This window comes from Tupaia chinensis, unplaced genomic scaffold (genome assembly GCF_000334495.1).
Source record: "Tupaia chinensis unplaced genomic scaffold, TupChi_1.0 Scaffold140548_1, whole genome shotgun sequence".
NCBI classification, from domain to species: Eukaryota; Metazoa; Chordata; class Mammalia; order Scandentia; family Tupaiidae; genus Tupaia; species Tupaia belangeri.
The window spans coordinates 1,695,727-1,717,836 of NW_006200423.1; the positions used below are offsets into that span (position 1 = coordinate 1,695,727).

The 22,110-nt window shown below is 44.7% G+C and overlaps 1 protein-coding gene and 2 pseudogenes across 1 annotated transcript; 2 read left to right on the forward strand and 1 right to left on the reverse strand.

Annotated features, from left to right (window-relative positions):
* The first annotated feature begins 469 nt into the window (after positions 1–469).
* LOC102491551 (60S ribosomal protein L14 pseudogene) lies at positions 470–6,361 on the forward strand (annotated as a pseudogene).
* A 146-nt stretch (positions 6,362–6,507) lies between these two features.
* Positions 6,508–9,270, forward strand: LOC102486826 (nucleolar GTP-binding protein 2-like; annotated as a pseudogene).
* Positions 9,268–19,617, reverse strand: LOC102487228 (arylamine N-acetyltransferase 2-like). The gene is given in 3 exon segments (XM_014593417.2): positions 9,268–10,736; positions 17,927–18,062; positions 19,267–19,617. A coding segment is annotated over 1 exon segment (873 nt). The 5' UTR covers positions 10,731–10,736; positions 17,927–18,062; positions 19,267–19,617; the 3' UTR covers positions 9,268–9,857.
* Positions 19,618–22,110: the final 2,493 nt, after the last annotated feature.

The following is a 22,110-nucleotide window of genomic DNA, read 5'->3' on the forward strand; positions in this document are numbered from 1 at the left end:
CTCCGAACCAAAAGCGAGAACAAAGGGGCACAGCATCGTGGCACGGCTGAGATTGTGAGATGAGTCTATCCCAGACCTCAGAGTCTAGACTTACTGCCACATCATTCTGGGGCCACCAGTTCTCTTATGCTTCACTTTCTCGTGAGAGAGAAGAGAAAGAGAATGCTCAGATTCTCAAGTCTCACTTTTAGCCAATGGACCGTGGTAGAAGGGATGCAATGTGACCTCAGTATGGGGTCATAACTGGGGATTCCAACTGCTTAATGGGTTAGGGTCTTCTGTGGCATGAGGAAAACGCTTTGCAATTAGATGTGGCACTCATACAACATGGTGAAGGTCCCGAACCCTGAATGAGCAGAGACCTTCAAGAGGGAGCCTGAACGGTCACTGGGCCTGAATTCAGAACAGAGCCTGGCAGCCATCTGCTGAGTGGGGTCACTCGCGAGCTCTGTGCTACTGGGCAAAACACATGCTAGAGGTCTGCGATATACATTGGGGGCGACTGCACGAGACGGAAGCCTTCATTTGCATAGAGGACCAGAGTGAGCATTCGGGTGGGAGAGTTCTTCCTGTAAAGGATCATCTCTCTTCTGTTCCCTCAAAGCTTACTTTTGGTTTGTGCTTAAGACCCTGTCTCCCTGGTTTGCAAACTGTTGGGGCAAAATCTCTTTCTCTCAAAATTCTTTTCAGAAAATTTTGTGACCATTCTAAATATCGATCGTGTCCACGTTAAAACAGCTAATGTTTTTCATGTGAATTTCTCAATCATAAAAAAAATATATTTTTAAAAAGGTGATTCTATTTCTACCTGGTAAGGTGAAACTCTCACACATAGAATCTGGAGTCAACGGGTAAAGAAAACATTTCCTTGAATCCACCATGCCATGAAGGAGCCTGACCCATGGTGACCATGCGTAGCCCCCCCTGCCCCAAGGCTGGACAGCCCTAGCTGGTCATGTCATTTAAGATGCCTCAGGAAGATTCTATTGGAACCAGCAGGTGGCGTGGTGGTTCAGGCACTGGACACTCCCACGTGGCTGACACGGTTTGAGTCCTGGACCTGGTGGCTTGCTTTCTCACTTTCCCTCTCTCTCTCTCTTTCTCTCTCTCTCTGTGTTTCTCTCTGGTCAAATTAAAATAAATGAATGAATAAATAAAATTAAACAAATAATTCTAAAAAAAAAAAAAAAAGAAGCGGATTCTGTCTAAAAGCAAGCCACTGCAGTCCTCCCAGTTAGTTAAGACAGAACGTTCAAGCACAAAAAGATCGAACTGTGGCCAAAAGGTGGTGTGGTAGTTAAGGTGCCGGATCCCCACATGACTGACTGTAGTTTGAGTACCAGATCTGGTGACTTGCTTTCTCACTTTGTGTGTGTGTGCGTGTGTGTGTGTCTGGTGAGCACACATGCCCTGTAGCAAGTTAAATAATAATAATGATGATAAATAAAATTAAATAAATGATTCTTAAAAAATAATCCATCCAACCTTCTGTGCTCTTTCCAGATTCTAGACCCAGAGTCTGCAAGCATAATAAATTGGTTGTTTTAAACTACTAAGTTTCAGGGCAATTTTTTAGGCAGCAGGAGCTCCTGGATCAATAACCACTAATGCACCACACTCATTTGGATGTGTCTTGTTTTATTTTAATTGACAAGAATTATATATGGTTAAGGGATACATCGTGTGGTTTTGCTAGATGTATACATTGTGGAGTGATTCACATATCTATCACCTCAAATATGTAGCATTTCTTCATGGTAAGTACATTTATTTTTTTAAAGAATTATTTAACTTTTTTTAAATTTTAACTTGACTAGAGAGGGACAGAGAGAGAGAGAGAGAGAAAGCAAGGTCCAGGACTCAAAGCATAGTCAGCCAAGTGGGAGTCCAGCACCCTTAACCACCTTGCCACCTACTGGCTCCTTTGGTGGTAAGTACATTTAAAGCCCTCTATTTTAGCTATTGGGGTGCTGGAAAAGTCATAATGCATTTTTGCGCAGAAAAGATACATCATGACTTTTCTGACAATCCAATATTTTGAAATATACAACACGTTCTTTTTAACTCCAGTCACCGTGCTGTGAGCTAGATAACCAGGGTTGTTTTCTCTTGTATAACCGAAATGCTGGACCCTGTGAGCAAGCCTGCCTTTTCTGTCTGTGGGTGTCCAGTCTTCCCAAGCACCACTCACCAAGGGCACTGTCTTTTCCCATTTGTGTGTTCTTGGTACCTTTCTCAAAAATCAGTTGACCATAAATGTGTGGTTTTGCTTCTGGGCACTCTATTTTTTAATTATTTAATTATTTTATTACTTTTTAATTTGACCAGAGGGAGACAGAAGAGAGAGAGGGAGGGAGAAAGTGAGAAAGTAAGCTGCCAGGTCCAGTACTCAAACTACTGTCAACCATGTGGGGGTCTAATGTCTTAACCAACATGCCATCTGCTGGTCCCATTAGTACTCCATCTTTGTACTTATGGCAGTATTATACTGGCATGATTGGTGGCAAAAAGCAGAGAGGTATCTTAAAATACCTGGTGAGATGGCACCAGTGGACTGCATAATGATTATGTTGCTGGACTCCCATCTAGTCAACTGCAGTTCGAGTCCTGGACCCAGTGACTTAAAACTCATACTGGGCACATGTGTGCGTGTGCCCAAAATCCCAAGCAGAGAATGGGGCAGAAAATATTGCTGTGTAGCCATCACCCATGTGGGGTGATTTCTCACTTTCTTTTTTTTTTTTTTGGAGAGGTTTTTTTTTTTTTTTTCGAAAGATTTTCGCTATAGGGCATGTGTGCTTGCCAGACAAACGAAGAGAGACAGAGAGACAGAAAGCGAGAAATCACCCCCCAGGGGGGATGGTCACGCTGCAATCCCTTCTCCTTCATTCTCCTCTCGGGATCCTGGGCACGCACGCACACGCGCCCAGCGTGAGTTTTAAGCCACAGGGTCTGGGACTCGAACTGCGGTTGACTATGTGGGAGTCCAGCGACATAACCATTACGCCAACTGCCGGTCCCTGGTTTCTCACTTTCTATATCTCTATCTCCCTCTGACTCTCTGGTGAATGCACACGCCCTATACCAAAAATCTCTCTTAAGGAAAAAAAAATTCCTGGCTAGGTGAATTGGTGTGCTCCTTCCCCTTCACTCATTTAGATTTCATTTGAGAAAAGTTAACTTTTTTTTGGAGAGGGTTTTTGCTATAGGGCACGTGCACTCGCCAGACAGAGACAGAGAGACAGAAAGTGAGAAATCACCCCCCCGGGGGGATGGCCACGCCGCAATCCCTTCTCCTCCATTCTCCTCTCGGGATCTTGAGCACGCACGCACATGCGCCCAGTGTGAGTTTAAGCCACCTGGTCCGGGATGCGAACCGCAGTCCACTACGTGGGAGGCCAGCGACATAGCCATTACGCTAACTGCTGGTCTTGAAAAGTTAACTTTTCACAGCAAGGAATAGCTCTTCAATCCAGAAGCTACATTATATGACAGCAAGTCTCTTTCAGCTTATTTGACCTTTTTCCTATGTGGCAGACATACTGAAGGAATTAACACTGGCCTGGCTGGTAGCATGTGGTGGTTAGGCAGCTGAACCCCACATGGCTGACTGCATGTCTGGCCATTCCCCTTCTCCCTCCAGGGTGCTTTTCCTGTCCCTCTCCAGCAAACTTAAATGCCCTAGAGGAAAACAAAACAAAACAAAACAAAAACAACTCTGTAGGATATTTATTGTACAATAGGAATTACTTGACTGTACAATATTTCATTGTTATTTTTGTACCAAATTTTGTTTTGAGACGTTTTTACTATAGGGTGCATGCGCTTGCCAGACAGACAGAGACAGAGAGACAGAAAGCGAGAAATCACCCCAAGGGGGGATGGCCATGCCGCAATCCCTTTTCCTCTGTTCTCCTCTCGGGATCTTGGGCACGCACACGCGCCCGTCGTGAGTTTTAAGCCCCCAGGTCCGGGACGCAAACCGCGGTCGACTACGTGGGAGTCCAGCAACATAGCCATTACGCTAACTGCTGTTCCCCCCAATTTTGACTTGATCAATATTCCCTGCCAATATCTCTTCCACTGGTGTGACCCTGGTCAGAATGTGTGAAAATCCTTTCTGTCCTAGATCGGCAGAAGTGATCTAACATTGCTGCAAAATTGTAGCAAAACTGCCTAAGGCCAATGTGCAAGGTAAGGAAGATGGCAAGTTGTCAACAGTGCATTCATCTTTGCTCCTTCCCACTCTGGCCAGGCCCCATCAGCTTTCCCTGGGATATCCACCCTCACCAGTATCATCAGAATGCCGCATCACACATAAATCCTGAGGTTCTAGCACACCTTAGACTCTCAAATACAATTTCTACATTCTAGTTCCTGCCTTTTCTCTTAACCTCATTACAATGATCATGAGTTGAAGAGGAAGACCATTAGAAGAACTCTACAGTTGAAACTGTCCTCCTCAGACCAGAATACAGAAACAGCAAATCTGAGTTATAGATAAGATTCCAGTTCTGAAGTTCAAGCCACAGGCTTGGAACTGGGGCATCTGATATCCTGTCACTGTTTCAAACAGGAAGGAAGCAGCTGACAGGAGATCAAGATTTTAAGCTAGAAGGAAATAAAGCAAGAAGGGAAGAGACACGTCTGACAGGCTGACCTGGTACCAAATGCGGTACAGACATCATGCACTCAACCAAACAACTAGTAGTTGAGTTTTATCTGGGTCTGGCACTGAATATTAAAAGTGGTATCCCCATTTTACTCTGAGGAATCAGAGCCACAGATTTATCAAGTAATTTACCCAGTATCTGCAGGATTTGGACTCAGGTCTACACAGAGACGTTCATGTTCTTTCTCTCATTGCAAAGTGTCAAAGGAAGTGAAAGTATAACTGGGAGACAAGAAAGAGCAGGAAATAAAGACGCCATTGCAGAAGGGACACCTGGCCTCCAGTAGCCTAGCTCTTCCAGACAAAAACTACAATTCACAGTATATACATGTTTCATAAATGTTTCTTTTCTCCTTTTAGAAAACTTATTCATAGGGCATCTTAACAGTGTGCAATATGGTTTATTCAAAGCCTACATGCATGGTGTATTGATCAAGTCAAAAATACCATACACATTACCCTGCACAGATCAATTTCCATGGTTGTATCTGTTAGATGCTTTTTTTCCTGAGCCCCTCCGTCCCACTCCCACTACCCACCACCTTCTGTACAGTACCTGGCATTTACAATTGCCTTCCCTGTCGTATCTGCCAGTCTTTCGGTTTCTGCTGTAAGTGCGGGTATTGAGTTTGTTGTGCGTGGAGACATACAAAGTCTATCTTTCATAGTCAGGTTTGCTTTGCTCTAAGACTTTAATGTACTTTTTAGACAATACTTTTTTTTCAGATATTTATTTTATAATTTAAAATAATGTTTACCTTTGGACCTAAGTTACTTAATTCTGGAGTTTGGACATTCTACATGTCAGTGCTTCAATGACTAGAAAAATGGTGCATAACTGTGACTACAGAAAGAGTCACGGGATCCTCTTGGCGTCTAATCACATGCTACTACGCACTGGCTTACATCTTGCCTGAAGAATTGTAGAGATGGCAAGTGTCGCTGTTGCAGGCTCCAGGTGTGTCGGCCATGCTGTTCACACTCCACCTCGGGAAGAAAGCTGAGGCATAGAATGGGGCCCTGGGAGCCCAGGGCAGGGCACTGCGTTTGGGCGCTTCATGGAGGTGAGCTGGGTGGCCCACGTCTCCTCTGGCCCTCACGCCAGAAAACTGGCTGCAATTGTAGATGTTATTGATCAGAACAGGGCTTTGGTTGATGGACCTTGTACTCGGGTGAGGAGACAGGCCGTGCCTGCCAATGCATGCAGCTCGCCGACTTCAACCAGTTCCCACACAGCGCACACCAGGGGTATGTCTGACCAGGATGGCAGGAGGCAGGCGTCAGTACAAGGTGGGCTGCCATGAGAGGGGCCGACAAGATTGAGGCCCGACAAAGGGAAGCCAAGTGGACAGATATAGATCATTTTAAAAGTCATGATGGCAAAGAAAATGAGGAACAGAATAATCAAGAATGAAGTTAAAAAGCTTCAAAAGCCTGCTCTCGGGATAGTTTCTCCCAAGAAAGCATCTGCTGCTAAGGGTGCTGCTACTGCAGCTATAGTACCAGCAAAGAGAACTGCAGGCAAGAAGGCTCCGGCCCAGAACCTTCCTGCGAGAAAGCCACAGGCCAAAAGGCGGCGCATCCTCCAAAAGCCCAGAAGGTCAGAAAGCTGCAGACCACAAAGCACCTGCCCCAGGAGCTCTGGCAAGGAAGCATAAGAGGCTATGGTCAAAATACACATTCTTCTGACATAGAAGGAAAAAAGAACTATTAGGTTGGTAGTCCTTGCACACGTGGAACAGCATGGTTCACCCTTCAGCTGGCCCTGGGAAGGTCAGAGTCCGTTAACTCCAAGCAAACCAGACACAGTGCCCAGTCCTTGCCCCATTGGCAAGATGGTGGAGCCCAAGTACAGAGGACGGAGTACCATCAAGCCCTCCAAGGCCAGCACAAACCCAGGTCGCGTGTGGGGAGCAGGAGGTCAAAACACAAGGGACTGGGCACAAGCCGGTAAAGTGCAGGCCAAGGGAGCATAGGGCAGTTGTGGTGACGTGATTAGGCCCCTGCAGGGTCAGTCAGCAGTGGCTTCTGGCACAGTGGCAAGAATAGAGCCAAATATTAAATGGTTTGGAAGCACACAGGTGATTAAGCAGTGATCATTAAAAAATTTCAAGAGGAAATGGATACAGTTAAGAAGGATCCATACGAAGTTGTCATGAAGCAGAGCAAATTGCCAACATCCCTTTCCATGACTGAATCTGTTTCATAACTCAAAGGTGCTCATTCTCTCTCTCTCTCTCTTAGAGAGAGAGAGAGGTTTTTGCTATATTGTGTGTGCACTCACTGGAGAGACAGAAAGACAGAAAGCAAGAAATCACTCCCAACCACAGGGGGATGGCCACACCACAATCCCTGCTCCTCCATTCTCCCCTCAAGATTTTGGGTATGCACACACAAACACACACGTTTTTTAAGCCACTGGGTTCAGGACTCAAACCACAGTTGACTACTTAGGAGTCTAGTGACATAATCACTATGCCATCTGCTGGTCCCAAAGGTGCACATTCTTGATACTGAAAATTGTAAAACTACTTTTGGCCCTAAGGCACAGAGGAAGCGACTGAACTTATTGGCAAGTGATACACAATCTCATAGAGAATACTGACACGCCCACTGAGAGTTATGGCCGGAGCAAGGGTCACAACTCGGCCACTGGAGACACTGGTATGAAAAATGAACCCCAAGAAGAAATACATAAAAAAGGGACAGCCCAAAAGAATTTGGGGTAAGCTCTACAAAGTGATTAATTCATCAGATGTATTTCAAGTTCTTGATCCTAGAGAATCAGTGGGTACCTGTCCCCCTCACACTGAGGCTTATTTGAAAGAGAAAGAAAACATGGAAAGACTACATTTTCATATTTCACAAATGTGACTGGGGCCAGCAGATGGTGTAATGGTTACGTCACTAGACTCCCACATAGTTGACCATGGTTCGAGTCCTAGATCCAGTGGTTTGAAACTCATGCCAGGAGCATGTGTGTGTGTGTGTGTGAGTGTGTGTGTGTGTGCACGCGCATGTGCACATGCACGTATGCCTAAAATCCTGAGGGGAGAATGGAGAAGAAGAAATTGTGGTGTGGCCATTCCCCCTGGGGGGTGATTTCTGTCTTTCTGTCTTTCTGTGTCTTTCTCTTTGGCAAGCACATATACCCTATAACAAAAATCTCTCTCTTAAAAAACAAAATAAATAAATAAATGTGACCTTGTCCCCACCTGGGCAATGAGACGACGGTGGCCATCCTCTCCCAGGATTATCCAACCCTTGCTTTCCACACAAATCTGACCAACCCCTCTGGCAAAGGAGTGCTTATCCGGCCTCTGTGTCCGTATGGGAAATTGCACACCGGTGAGAAGCAGCTCAACATCAGGCTAATAAGCAATCCAAATGTCACAAGAGCTCTGCGATAAACACATTATGTTTCAAGAAAGTTTGCAACATGGCCCCCATTGCCAGTGAAACAAAGGATGAGCAGCACATTCACATCGGGTCAGACCTTCCTGATTAACTGTCCCGGTGTGGTTTACCCGTCTGAGGACTCAGAGCCAGACATCGTGCTAAAGGCAGTGTTCAAGTGGAAAAACTGAGACTCCCGAAGACCATATCGATGCTGCACTTAAACAAGCAAGGCCAGAGTTATCAGCAACACAGACAAGATCGACTCCTGGGAGGATGCTGAGGACTTCCTGGAGAAGCTGCTTACTGGACTGGGAAGTTATTGCAGGTGGCGAGCCCAACGTGTAGACTGTGGAGAAGATGGTCCCCAATGACTGGGTGAGGCCTGATCTTCTTCTTTATCAAGCCACCCAAAGCAGAGCCACCCGCAATTCCCTAGCTTCCACTCTCCTCATCTCTGGAAGTTGCCATGGAAACAACACAGAACACAGAAGAGGAAATCACAGAAACTGGCGGAAAGGGGCCAGAATCTATCACTGAGAAAGGACGAGAAGAGACCAGTCACTGCAATGCTAACTCAGGGATGCAACAGATTTTTGCATGGATTCAGCAGAACTTTGGCAAAATCAATGTTGTGTCCCAGTTTTCTGGGAATGACCTGGTTCCTGCAGAAGTGTCAGATATCGAAAAGGAGATTGAGGCCTTTTCTGCTAAAGAAAAGAAGCAGAAGCAACCAGAGGATGATCAGGAAGAGTCTGACCCGGAGTTCCAAGAGAAACATGTGCAAAATGGTGCCAACGTTGCGCTTAAAGCCCTGGATGACAAGATTGCTAAATATCAGAAGTTTCTAAACAAGGCCAAACCTAAAAAGTTCTCAGCAGTCAGAATACCCAAGGGCCTAAGTAAAAAGGTTTGTGCAAAATCTGAAGAACAAAGAAAAACACCTGAAGAAGATATAGATGACACAGCACCTACAAGAAGGGAAAGAAGTGGAAGGCCCAGAGAGAAGAGGGACATTCAGGTCACACTTGCAGGACATTTTTATCTAAGGAGAGGAGCCATGCAGCATGAGAGCAACAGCCCCAAAAAGTTGGCATATGCTACTATGAAACCCACAGTGTGAAAACCAGGAAGAGGAAACAAAGACCAGTGACTCAGAGGGCCAAAACCACAAACACAAAAAATTCCAACATAAGCAGTAATGTTTATCAACGTGTTTATTAATATAAAAACGTGTGAATAGAAAAAGCAAACTATTAGGTTATTTAGATCCAATAGCATGTCTCATTTGTACTTGCTGAATTCCAGTCCTAAGTTAGACAGATACTGTTTTATAAATATTGGACATTGGCAATACGCTGTTCGACCTGAATACCAATAATGCATCTATTGTTAATTAACTTTCAGTAAAAATTGTTTATAAATTCAGCAATAAACCAAGGTTGAAAGTTTTCTAGCAAAAAATTAGTATAATTCCTAAGGTAACCATAAGCCATCTGTAAAATGCCTTTATTATTATTAATTTTGGACATATTTGTGGTTGATTCTTTGAAATATTAATTATATATGCTGATATTTTAATGGATGATATTATTTGATGGCTACACTTTTCTTAAAGATAATTCAAGGGTTTAGAGGTGATAATAGAAAATCAGTTGATAATTTGTGAGCCGAGCAACAGCCACTCCAGGGTTATCCTGTTCTTCATATTTTTGTATATGTTAGATATTTTCATAATACTAAATTTATATACCTATAGTAGCATGAAGAACTACTTATACTTCTTATTTTAAATGCTAAAGGGCTCGTCACTCATTTTGGGCACCAGCTTTTTCTCCAAGGAAATATTAAATTTCTTTTTCAGCACATCTTCAACTTCGTCTTCATTCAGAGTCTTAAACTCTACCAGATCTACATTGTCCTTGTAACTGTATCTCCTAGAGGCAAAGATGAAGCCCACTAAACAGTGAACGCCTTCTGTGGTCTGCAGGGAACAAAAGGATGTGCCTGTAAATAGAGAAGTTGGTGACACCTGCAGATATGTGTTCATAGCCTCAAAATCTTCAATTGCTCGAGGTTCAAGAGTAAAGTAGCAGAGTTTTCGATATTTCTTCTTTTCTACCAGATAAGAATTAAGAAATTCCTAATGAGGAATGTACTGCTCTCTTCTGGTTTGGTTCAGGTACCAAATTCCTCTCTCTTCTGTCAGGCAGAAGATGCAAGGCACCTGGAGCTGGTCCTTCCCAGAAATCAACTCCAAGGGCTGCCATATCTGGAAAGAACTTCCAAACCCAGCATCAACAATATAGTTCCTACCACTAACAGTCACCTTCAGGAGAAGGTGAATCATGCCCTTGCTGTATTTGTTGTGTCGATTCAAGTAAATATAGCCTCCCAACATGGTGGTCTCAAAGCCCATTGTGGTCAGAGCCCAGCACAGAAGCTGGTTGAGCTGGAGACACCAACCGCCCCGGTTCCTCCTCACAACTTGATCAAAAATGGCCTGTAAGCCCAACTCCATGGCTTGCCCACAATGCATGTTAAGGTTCTCAAAGGGAACACTTCGGATCTGGTGCTGAAGAATGTCAGTTAATGTTTCCAAGTCTAATTTGTTCCTAGAGTTCTTATAACCGATTCTCTCAAAATACGCATCAAGGTCCATGACTCCCTAGGAAAGAAAAACATGAGAAAAACAAATAGCATTGCTACTACATACGAACTTTCTAGAGTAGGCTAATTATCACTATCATGTATTTTAATGACATAAATACATATAATGGTTCAGAGTCTCTATAATAATACTTATTTCACTTAGTGCTTTATTCTATGAATTTCTATTGCATGCAGATGTTCACTTAATAGTCTAATAAGCTATCATTCTATCTTTGAAGCATCAGAAGCTGAGAATCCAGATTAGATGATGAACCAAGTTATAAAATTGTATATAAAGCAGTTTTTAGTAATGAATGAAAAACAGATTCCAATTGTCATAAATTAAAATTTGCTTTTGAACAGTTTCTGATGTAAACAAGAGACTTACATTATAGAGTACATGGTATCTAACCCACTCAATTTCTTTTTTAGCTGAACTTCATTTAGTCAAGGAATCCTAGCCAAAGATTTATATGCTTTCACCCATTGATTGATTCTTCATTCAATAAACTTTTTATTGAATACCTAGTTTATGTTTTCTATTGGGTCATCAGAAAGGTCATGATGTATTTTTTCTATGCAACCTGACTTTCTGATGACCCATTATTAATTTAGTACTTGCTCACTCTCAAATATATTGCAGGTGCATTGAACAGATAGTGAACTAAATAAAAAAAGTAAAAATTGTAGTACAATCCATTAGATTGTGTAAGTGCCCTCAGGACAACTAAGGCAAAGAAAGAGAAAGTAAATTCACAAGAAGAACATCAATTTCTAATTAAGTGGTTGAAGAAAGCCTCACTTCAAATATAAAGATCCTATACAATGAGTCTTGTAAATATGTGTGTGGGGAAAATTGTTCCAAGTTGCAGTAACAGAAAGTAAAAAGGCCCTAAACTGAAACCTTCCTAGAGTTCTCAAAGAATGCATGAGAATCCAGTGTGATTCAAGCAGAGTGAATAAGAGGGAGATGATGTTATGGTATAGATAATAGTTTGGCCTCCAATAGCTCCTGTTTTGGAAGCTGGTCCCTAATGTAATGGAACTGGGAGGTGGTGATACTGCATGGGTAGTGACTGGATCCCTGAGGCATCAGCTTCACAAATGGATGAATTCTGTCTTTTGAGACACTGAGTGTGTTCTAGCTTTTGTGTGAAGAGGTCAGTTCTCATGAGAATGGGTTATTAGAAAGACAGCAGGTCTCAGGTGTTCTCTCTCTCTCTCTCTCTTTCCATAATCCTGCCATCCTGTTTTCGCCAGCTAAGTTGTGATATAAATTGGTCTGATGCCAGCCCTATGCCTTTAGATTTTTCAGTCATCAGTACTGTGAGTCAAATAAACCTTTATTTCTTCATCAATCACACAGTCTTGGGTATTTCTATAACAATGTGGTAGCATATGAAGACAGAAATTGGCATAGTTGAACAGGATTTTATTGCTATGGGTACATATGGAAATAACTTTAGAAATGGGTAATGGAAGAGTTTTTAAGAGTTTGGAAAAGACTAGGAAAAGCCTAGATTCTTGTGGAGACTTGGAAGAACTATTTGAAAATGAACTGGAAGTCCTTAAAGGCTGGTTAACAATAATGTGACAATAATGGTGACAAGAGATGTGGACATTAAAAGTCATTCTGAGGGGCCAGAAAGTGGTGAGGTGGCTAAGGTGCTAGACTTGGACCTGGTGGCTTGAAAATCATACCAGCACGTGTGTGTGTGTGTGTCCAAAATCCTAAGAGGAGAATAAAGGAGAAGGGATTACAGCATGACCATGCTTGCCGGGGGTGATTTCTCACTTTCCTTTTCTCTCTCTGTCTCTCCCCAGTGAGTGAATATGCCCTATGGCAAAACCCTAAAAAAAGGCATTCTGAGGTGTCAGATGGAAATAAGAAAATTTTGGGGAGCTGGAGGAAAAGACATCCTTGTTATTAAGTTGCAGAGAATATGAATGTTTTGGTTCCATGTCATAAGACATTGTAGAAGGCCTAACTTAAAAATAATGTTCTCTAGCAGAAAAAATTTCTAAACTGTAAATTATTCAGAGTGCTGCTTGATTGATTCCATGTTTTGTAAAATTTCGTAGAAAAGAAAAGCAGTGTGGGAAAATTTAGAATATCTAAAGCCTGACCATGTAAAGAGCAACAAAGAAAAGGCATTTTTGACCTAGGACACTAAGGGTGTAGCCAAGAAATCAGTTGTAAAAGATATTAGTACTGATAGCCAGATACTAGTAACAAAGACAATGGGAAAGCCCCAAGGGCATCACTGGAAGCTTCAGGGCTGTCTCTCCTCCCATCACAGGACTAGAAGCCTAAGAGAGCAGAATGGCTTTCTAGAAAGGGCCCAGGATGGGGTCTGTATTCCATGCAGCCTGGAGCTCCTGGCATTTTGATGCCCTGTTGTTTCAGCCATAACTCCAACAGCCACAAGTGTCACTCAAGTAACTGATTGGGAGGCACAAGCCAGGGCAGTGGCAGCAGCAGTTAATAGCAGCTGCAGCAGCAACAGCATCCAAGTCTACACATGGCCACATGTGGTGGTAATTCTGCAGGCACACAGAATGCAGAGGCTGTGGGAGCTTCTACCTAGATTTCAAAAGCATAGACTTCCTGTAGGGGTAGAGGAAATGTAGAGAGTTTCCATTAGTGTAAAGCCAAGTAGAAATGTGTGGTCAAAGCAGAAAGTACCAGCCAAAGTTGATATGCCTAGTGGAACCTCAGAGATAGGACCAACCTTGAGACCACAGAATTGTAGAACCACCAGCAATGTGCAATGGCCACTTGGGAAAGCTACAGACAAGAGACTCTACATAACAGTAACCACGTGGACCATGACCAGCAATGCCATGGGGCAGGGCTACCCAGGCCATTGGGGGCCCAACCTCCACTCAAGGATGTGGGACATGGATATAAAGGAGACTATTCTCAGGCTTTAAAATCTAATGCTTACTGGGAACCAGCAGTTAGCGTAATGGCTATGTCACTGGACTCCCACGTAGTCGACCACAGTTCGTGTCCCAGAACTGGTGGCTTAAAACTCATGCTGGGCGCGTGTGTGTGCGTGCCCAAGATCCCGAGAGGAGAATGGAGGAGAAGGGATTGCTGCGTGACCATCCCCCCTGGGGGGTATTTCTCGCTTTCTGTCTCTAATGTCTCTCTCTGTCTGTCTGGTGAGCGCACATGCCCTATAGCAAAAATCTCTCCAAAAAAAAAAAAAAGATCTAATGCTTACTCACTTGAGTTTCAGACTTGCTTGGTGCCAGTTACTCCTGTCTTCTTGTGGAAAGGGAAATTCTATCCTGTGTCTGTTCTGCTATTGTATTTTGGTAGTATGTAATTTGTATGGGCTTCATAGGTTTACAGCTGGAAGGAGTTCCTCTTTAGTCTCAAATGAGACTTTGGACTTTTGAGTTGGTGCTAGACTTTCGGGGCTATTGGAAAAGATGATTGTGCTATTGGCTATTTTATCATTGGGAAAGACATGAATCTTGAGGACCAGGGGTAGAATGTTAAGGTTTCACTAATGACTTGTATCCCTTCCATTATTTAGAATTTGGTCCCCAGTGTAATGCAGTTGGAGGTGGTGAGGGCTAGTGACCAGAGACTGGACTATCAACCTCATGAATGGATTCATGGAATCTCATTAGAGACCTAATGAGTTCTATCTCTCATAAGAATACACATTTACACAGTCAACCCCTCTGCATCCTCAAATGTAACCAACTGCAAATTAAAAAGTGTGTGTGTGTGTGTGTGTGTGTGTACGCTTTTAATTTAATCAATATGAAAAATTAAAATACAAGTAAAAACAACAGTACACTGGGACCAGCGAATGGCATAATGGTTACGTCCCTAGACTCCCACATTGTCAACCGCAGTTCAAGTCCTTGACCTGGTGAGTTAAAACTTACACCAGGTGCATGTGCATGTGTGCCCAAAATCCCAAGAAGAAAATGGAGTAGAAGGGATTGTGGCATGGCCATCACCTCTGGGAGGCGGTTTCTCACTTTCTCTCTGTCTCTCTCTGTAGCTCTGGTGAGGGCATGTACTCGAGGGAAAACAAACAAACAAAAAAACCAGCAGAACACTAGTCATTGAAATAGCATTTACATTGTATTAGGTATTAAAAGTAATCCAGAGATAGGGTCCAGCAGGTGCCATGGTGGTTAAGGCAGCTGGACTTCCACATGGCTGACCATAGTTCGAGTCCCAGACCTGGTGGCTTGCTTTCTCACTTTCCTTCTCTCTCTAGTCAAGTTCAAAAAAATAAAATAAAATAATGACAATGAATCATTTTTTTATAAAATAATCCAGAGGTAATTTAAGGTATATGAGAGCATATGCATTGGTTATATGCGAATACTACTCCATTTAATGTACGGGACTTATGTGTTTTCAGACTCTGGTATTCATGGGGGAATCCTAGAACTAATTCCTGATGGACACTGAGGGATGACCGTATAAAGATAACAAGAGAATGTTTTCCCGAAATGAATGTTTTGCACATTCAGTGTGCAAACCAAGAGGGACAAGTATCTGAGAATGCTTGATGCACCATGAGATGCTTAACATGAGAATACATTCTTGTTAAGTTTTTGAAATTCAAAATTAGAACTACTCCAGCAAATGCCAGAGAAATAAAATAATTGCTAAGAAAGAATATGTCAGGCTGGCATGAGAATGTGCCACAGAAATATCCAAAGGTGAAGTAATGGAACTACGTATATAAAATACTGGAGGAAATTGTTACCTGAAATATTATTCTGTTAGCATTTCATTTAACCATAAAGGCAACATAAATATAAAGATATTCCCAACATAAACAACTTGAGAAATACAACAACAAGGTTGTTCTATTGTTCTGTGTCCTGGATAATGGTTTGCTCCCGAACGATTCATGTTCTGGAAGCTTGGTCACCAGTATAATGGCTTTGGTAGGTAATAAGACCTTTAAGTGATGGGGCCTAATGGGTTCGCCTCATCCAATTGCTTAGATGGGACAAATAGAAGAATTGGGAATTCTGTTTCTGCTCTCTCTGCTCATACCTGCTGTCCACACTGCTTCTATCAGCCATATTGTGATATGGTATCAGAGGCTGGCCTATTGCAGGCCCCACACCCATGGAACTATGAGTCAAATAACCTCTGTTCTTTATACCACCCAGCCTTGGTATTTCTGCTTAGCCATGCAATAATGGATGACTATAAGAAAGAGCTATCCTGATAAAGAATTTCCTTTATAGTTCACAAAATGAAAAATTAAGAAATAGAGACTACAAGAAACGACTATTAGTGAGTACTGACTCATTTTAATACAAATGTTACAAGAATTATGGCTAATAGGGACCAGCGGATGGCATAATGATTCCATAGTTGGACTCCCATGTAGTCAACTGTGGTTCGAGTCCCAGACCTGGTGGCTTAAACTCAAACCAGGTATGTGTGCATGTGTGCCCAAAATCCTAAGAGGAAAATGGAGGAGAAGGGTGTGGCCAACCCCCTGGGGGGGTGATTTCTCACTTTCTGTCTCTCTGGTGAGCACACGCACCCTATGGCAAAAAAATCTCTTTCTAAATAAAAGAATTATGAATAAGCCATTTAGGTTATATGGAAATATAAACACTATGTTAAAAATTAAACCAGAATATTAAGAAAGACCAGATGCAAAGAAAATCTGACCCAGTATTATCAACATTGTAATTGTTAAAAGATAAACTTAGGCATATGAAATTTGGAAGGGTTCAATTGATCAGATAGCAATTTATGAATCAGGCAGCAGCCAACTGCAAGTAGTTAGATGTTCCACTTGGGGTGGGAGGACTTTCATAAGATGTTCGCAGAAGCAAGACAAGAAGATACGTGTAGCACTGGTTAAAGTGGTAGGTCCCTAGGTGGAGGTTAGCCGGCAGTTTCTGAGAGACGCTTGTCCAGTTTCATTTTACTCTTTATCCTAGGACCTATGCAGGCATCCACTCTATGTCCTTCCAATTACAACTTTTACCCAGATCGTATTCAAATTACAGTATCGAATATAAATGCAGGAAGCATCTAGGTGTGATGAAATGGAAGGGGTGGGCCATGAGGGAAATTGTAGGGAGCATTCTCTGCTTATAAAGTAATCCAAAAAGGATTTTTAAAAATGTATGATGTGGGGCCAGCAGGTGGCATGGTAGTTAAAGACACTGGGTTCCCACATGGCCGACCATGGTTCAAGTCCCAGACCTGGTGACTTGCTATCTCCCTTTCCCTTTCTCCCTGTCTCTGTCTTGTCAAATTAAAAAAATGATAATAACAAATGGAACTAAATAATTATTTTTAAAAAACAATGTATGGTGGAAAGAATACCATTAGCCTCATGGTGGCACCATGGGGACAACAAGGGAGAGCACAGATTTCTTACTGCACCTAGAGGGGACACACGGCATGGGTGAGGATTAGTGACTGAGGTTTTTAAGCAGAGGACGCTGTCTGTGAGTGAGTGAGACCCCTTCAGAGTTTTCTAACCACCTCTAATGCCCCTGGACGGGCTTCTGGGTTCTTATATTTAGGGGCCAGTAACTTTGGCTCTCTTTGGAGGATCCCTTGAGGGACCCCAGGACTGCTTTCCCCCCCTGCACAGAGAATGGGAAATGCCAGGGGCTCCATTCCTGCCAGGGAAGCCCTGAGCCAGAGGCTTATTGTACGAGACTGAAAGCCCAGCTGCCTTGCCGAGAGTGGACAACCTTTGAGTTATAATTTACGTGCAGGCTGCAGGGGGTTTCTCCTGGCACTTCTTTAGTCACCAGCACGTGGATCTTTGTCTCAACATCTGGTTTTCGGGAACCTGACCAGAGTCACCAAGGTCATTTTGCAGAGCTGTGTGACAGAAAGCTGGATACACAGGACACAGCTTCCAGAGGCCCCGGTGCCAGGCGGCAGACTGGCCACCTTTCTGCAGATGATGCGTGTCTGCTGCTTTCTTGAATGGTCATCATTATTCGGTAGGTGGACCAACTGTTGTGTCCACCCTTAACTGACAGTGGGGATTGGCCCTTAACCCCCATTCCTGGATGTGCCCTGGGAGCAGCTGATCTGCACAACCCACTACTCAGTTTTTAATCTCTAGAATCTCTATTTCTTTCATGTAAAGGAGTAGTTGTTAACTTTTTTTTTCTTTTGCAAAGAAACCCTTATTCTTTCCCCAAAACGTGCTATTACAAGAAACCAACCTGGAAGAATGAACGGCAGATTGGTCCAGAGACAGTTGCTGATGGAGACTGCGGTCACACCTCCAAGCTCCAGGAGAAAGCAGATTACAGATGGAGCCAGACTCTTCTCCCACCACTGTGTGGATTTCTGGTGTTACTGAAAACAAAAATTGCAAGGAGAGCTGTGAGTGGCTCTTCTGTTCCTATGCGTGGATTTTACTTCACTCTCCCAGCCCTTCTCTCGCCTGTTGTCTCTGGGTAGTGAAAGGCATACCCCCCACTCCCTGCATTGACCCTGCAGAACCTCCCCCCAGGCCAGGCCTCAGACTGCCTAGATGGGAAAGCAGCAGCAGGGTTGGACCTTCCTGAAGGCCAAGATTCAACATCCTCAGTGAAAGGGACACCTGCATCCCAGCCAGGGCTTCCAGGATGCACCCACGGGGCCAGGAGGGTGGCAGGGAGCTCAAAAGAGGCCCAGGAAGTGGATGGAAAGGGAAACCGCTGTCCAGCTGCAGAAGGGGAAGACACAGGATAGCAAGTGTCTTGGCAGCAGGCAGCCAGGGAGCTAGCAGTGACAAAGTGCCCTTTGAGGAAGTGAGTGGAGTGAGCTGTTTTGTGTTTGAGTCACGCAAAGGATGGGCCTGGAGAAGAGCATTTGATCAAAAAAGAGCAAACAGCCCTGCCGTGGTGGTGGGCACCAAGCCAGAGTGTGGGGTGAGGCTAGAACAGGAGCCTTCCAGCCCAGAGGCTCCCGTGCCCTGTGGCTTCTGCAAAGCAGTGTTCAGGGGCCTGACTGACAGAGACAGAGCTGCTCAGGGTCATTGACAGCTCCCAGAGACCCTCTCTAGGGAGCCTTCTTCCAACATGGCCAGCGTGCCCAGGACCCCCCTAAACATAACAGACACCACAATCCAACCTGGCTGGACACTGGGAAGCAGTAGGGGGCTCCTGACCAGCTCAGGCAGGAAGTGTGGGGACTGCTAAGAACTGGCTGCCTGCAGGAGCAGCCAGTTGGGGGCGAAACAGGGTGGACTTCACTGGCTCAAGTATCCAGAGGGACACCAGCTGGCGAAGGTCGCTTACACACAGCAGCTGTGTTTCATTCACAGCCTGTAAGTCAGCACTGTCACAGCTCCATTGGAGAAACTGAGTCGTAGACACTCCAGGTGACTGGCCCGAATCCCTGGAGCTAGAACGGGGTGGCTGTGACTCAAACCTGACAGTGCATTGAGGGTCTCCAGGTTCAGCACTGCACTGTGTGGCAGTAGAAGCCCTCGTCTCACACACACGCCGGGCACATTTTCTGAACCACCCTAGGCTTGAAATCCAGGCATGGTGTAGACCCAGCTTCCTTGACTCACCTTGAGGCAGGATTCAACTCCAACTTGAAAGTACACCGTGAGCCCTTAGAGAGCTGAACTTACCGGGTTTCCAGAACAGCAAGCAGGAGCTAGGCTGGGACAGTTCTGCCCCTGTAGGTCTGCCTAGAAATAGCTGAGCTTTGCAAAGGCTCCTCCTCTGTGTATGGTTAGAATCAGCGCAGGGACTTCTGGGAAGTGTAGTTGCAGGGCCTCAGGCTGTCCCTTTGCCCTCTTCCTGGATCTTCTCATGGGCAAAATGTAGAGTCTTATTATCTGGATCCCAGCTGCAGGCTACTGATGGGGCTCTTGTGTGAGCCTCAGCCCGAGGTCAGACTTGCTGTGTGGGCTGTGGAAGGCGAGAGCTTGGATGGGCCCAAAAGAAGCAGAACCAGCAACTGAGAGGAGGCAGGAGAGAAATTTAAATCCCACTCCCAGGTTATGACACCCTTTCTCCACCAGTTCCTGTAAGGCCCTCTGTTGGTTTTCTTCCTTTCATCCCTCATCCTCAGTCCATTCATTTCCCTATCCCAAGGCACGTCTCATGTGTCTGAGCTGTGTCTGTGCCCACAGCACAGTATGACTGACAGGTGTCAGGGATGGCCACGCAGCAATCCCTTCTCCATTCTCCTCTCAGGATTTCAGGCATCCACACACATGCACCTGGCGTGAGTTTTAGGCCTACTGGTCCAGGACTCAAACCTCAGTCAACTATGTGGGAGTCCAGTGGTGTAACCAGTATGCCATCTGTCGGTCCCTGTATTACATTTTTTAAATCTTCTTGGAAGACAGCTGTTGTCTTGTGCTACCCCTGGGGCTTCTCCTGCCGTGGTCCTGGGCTTCGATGCCCTGGTGCATGAAATTGCAACCACTCGGTGACTTTTTCTCGGTCTGTGTTTGGTCAAGAATGCTGGATCGTCTGCAAACTGATTCCTGGAGACCTCATCTTAGAATTCATAAACAGACACATTAACTTAACACTTTCAGTGTTTTTTAAAAACAGAGACATACTAACTTAATGTTTTCAGTGTTTTAGAGGTTAAGGGTACTGGACTCACACGTGGCCGACTCTGGTTTGAGTCCCAGATCTGGTGGCTTGCTTTCTCCCTCTCTCTCTCTTGCTCTGGTCAAGTTAAAATGGATGAATAAATAAATTAATTAAATTAAAAATAATTCTAAAAAACAAAAACAAACAAACAAACAAAAACAACACCACAAACGCCATCTTTTGGGTGTGGGTCTTTGTCCAGGCTGTCATTCTTGCTCCCCGCCCTACTCTTTCCTCCTGCGTGAGGAGACTGCTCACTGACATGGAAGTGTTTCCCAGCCTGCTCGCCTACTTGTAGAACTTTGGTGTGATCAGGTTTGGGCCTCGTTGGTGTCCTCTGCTGGAGTCTGTAGGGTGTCCTTGAGCCCACTGACACCCCAGTAAGCCCTACCGGCTCTGGTGTTCCTGCCCTGGGACACCAGGGTCCTTGACAAAGGTCTCGTTCCCCCTTTCTCCACCTCCCGGCATTGGCCACAGCCTCACACTCTTGTTTTCCATGGCGGTTCTTGCCGGATGTTCTCCAGGGCCTCAGCCACTCTGATAACGATAGATGTGATCTCGGAATTATGAATTCGCTCATCTGGAGTGTAATGTTTAAATTCTGGATGTAACATTTTAATATTATAGGGTGGTCAAGGATTTGGGGGATAAGACCTCGAACCCACAGGCAACAGAAGCAAAACCAGACAAACGGGACTTCGTCAGACTCCCTTGGTTCTGAGGCTCTCAGCGTCGCGCTGAGCCATGCCACCCGCTTGCCAGCATCTCCAGCTTGCAGCGGGCGGGTCATGGGACTTCTGAGCCGCCAGCGTCACGCGAACCATTTCCCTTTTGTCTATCTAAATCGCTGTCTGTATCGATATCTGAATCTGCATCTGCCTATGCTGCTGGTTCTGTGTCTCTGGAGAACCGTGACCGATACAGTTGGTGAGCACAAAACCACAGGCCAACTGTGAGAAACAAACGCGTGGGGAGTGAGTGCCCCTGTGTGTGCTGGGAGCAGGAGCTGCACCAGGAGGAAGCACACCCAGACCAGCCAGCCAACTCCTTCCCTCCTGGAGTGTGCCTCCAGCGCCCTCTACAGGCAGAGCTCAGCATGGTGCCCGCTGGATAAGGAGACATGTTGACAGGGCTCAGCTCCAGTCATGCGGAGCACGGGAAAGTAGGGTGCATTTGGAGCTGAAAGACAGTACATCAGAAACACACGCAGCGTCTAATCATTCTTCTTCCGAGAACCGTATCTCAATCTTCCGCATTTTCTTTTTCAGTCCCTATACTCTGGTCAAAGCATCACATTTCCCTAATGATGGCTACCATGTGGGACTACCATGTGACCCAACCAGATATCATCCATCTGTCTATCCATCTGTTTATCTGTCTATTATCTATCTACCTAACTGGCTATCTATCCATCTTTTTACTTGTCTGTCTGCATGCCCATCCATCTTTCTTATACTAAAACCAGAGAGATACTTGGTATTTTAGCTGGCTGAATGAGGAGGGTCTGGGTATGTTGCTCTCAAGCCCTCCTGCAGAGCCTCTTGGAGATGCAGCGCCTTTAACTGGATCCGCCTGACCTCGGTTATGCCCTGAAGTCACCCCTTCGTGGACTTTTTGGCTCCCTGCCAAAAGATTTCCACCTTTTCACCCTTTAGTCTTGTTGAATTTGGTTACCATGTCTTCTGTTACTGGCAACAGAAACAGTCCTGATTGATGGACTTCTTCAACGTTTCACTCACAGTAGATCTTCTTTAAACTCTTCCAATGGTTGGTCACAATTTTTCCTGGTAATGACTGGA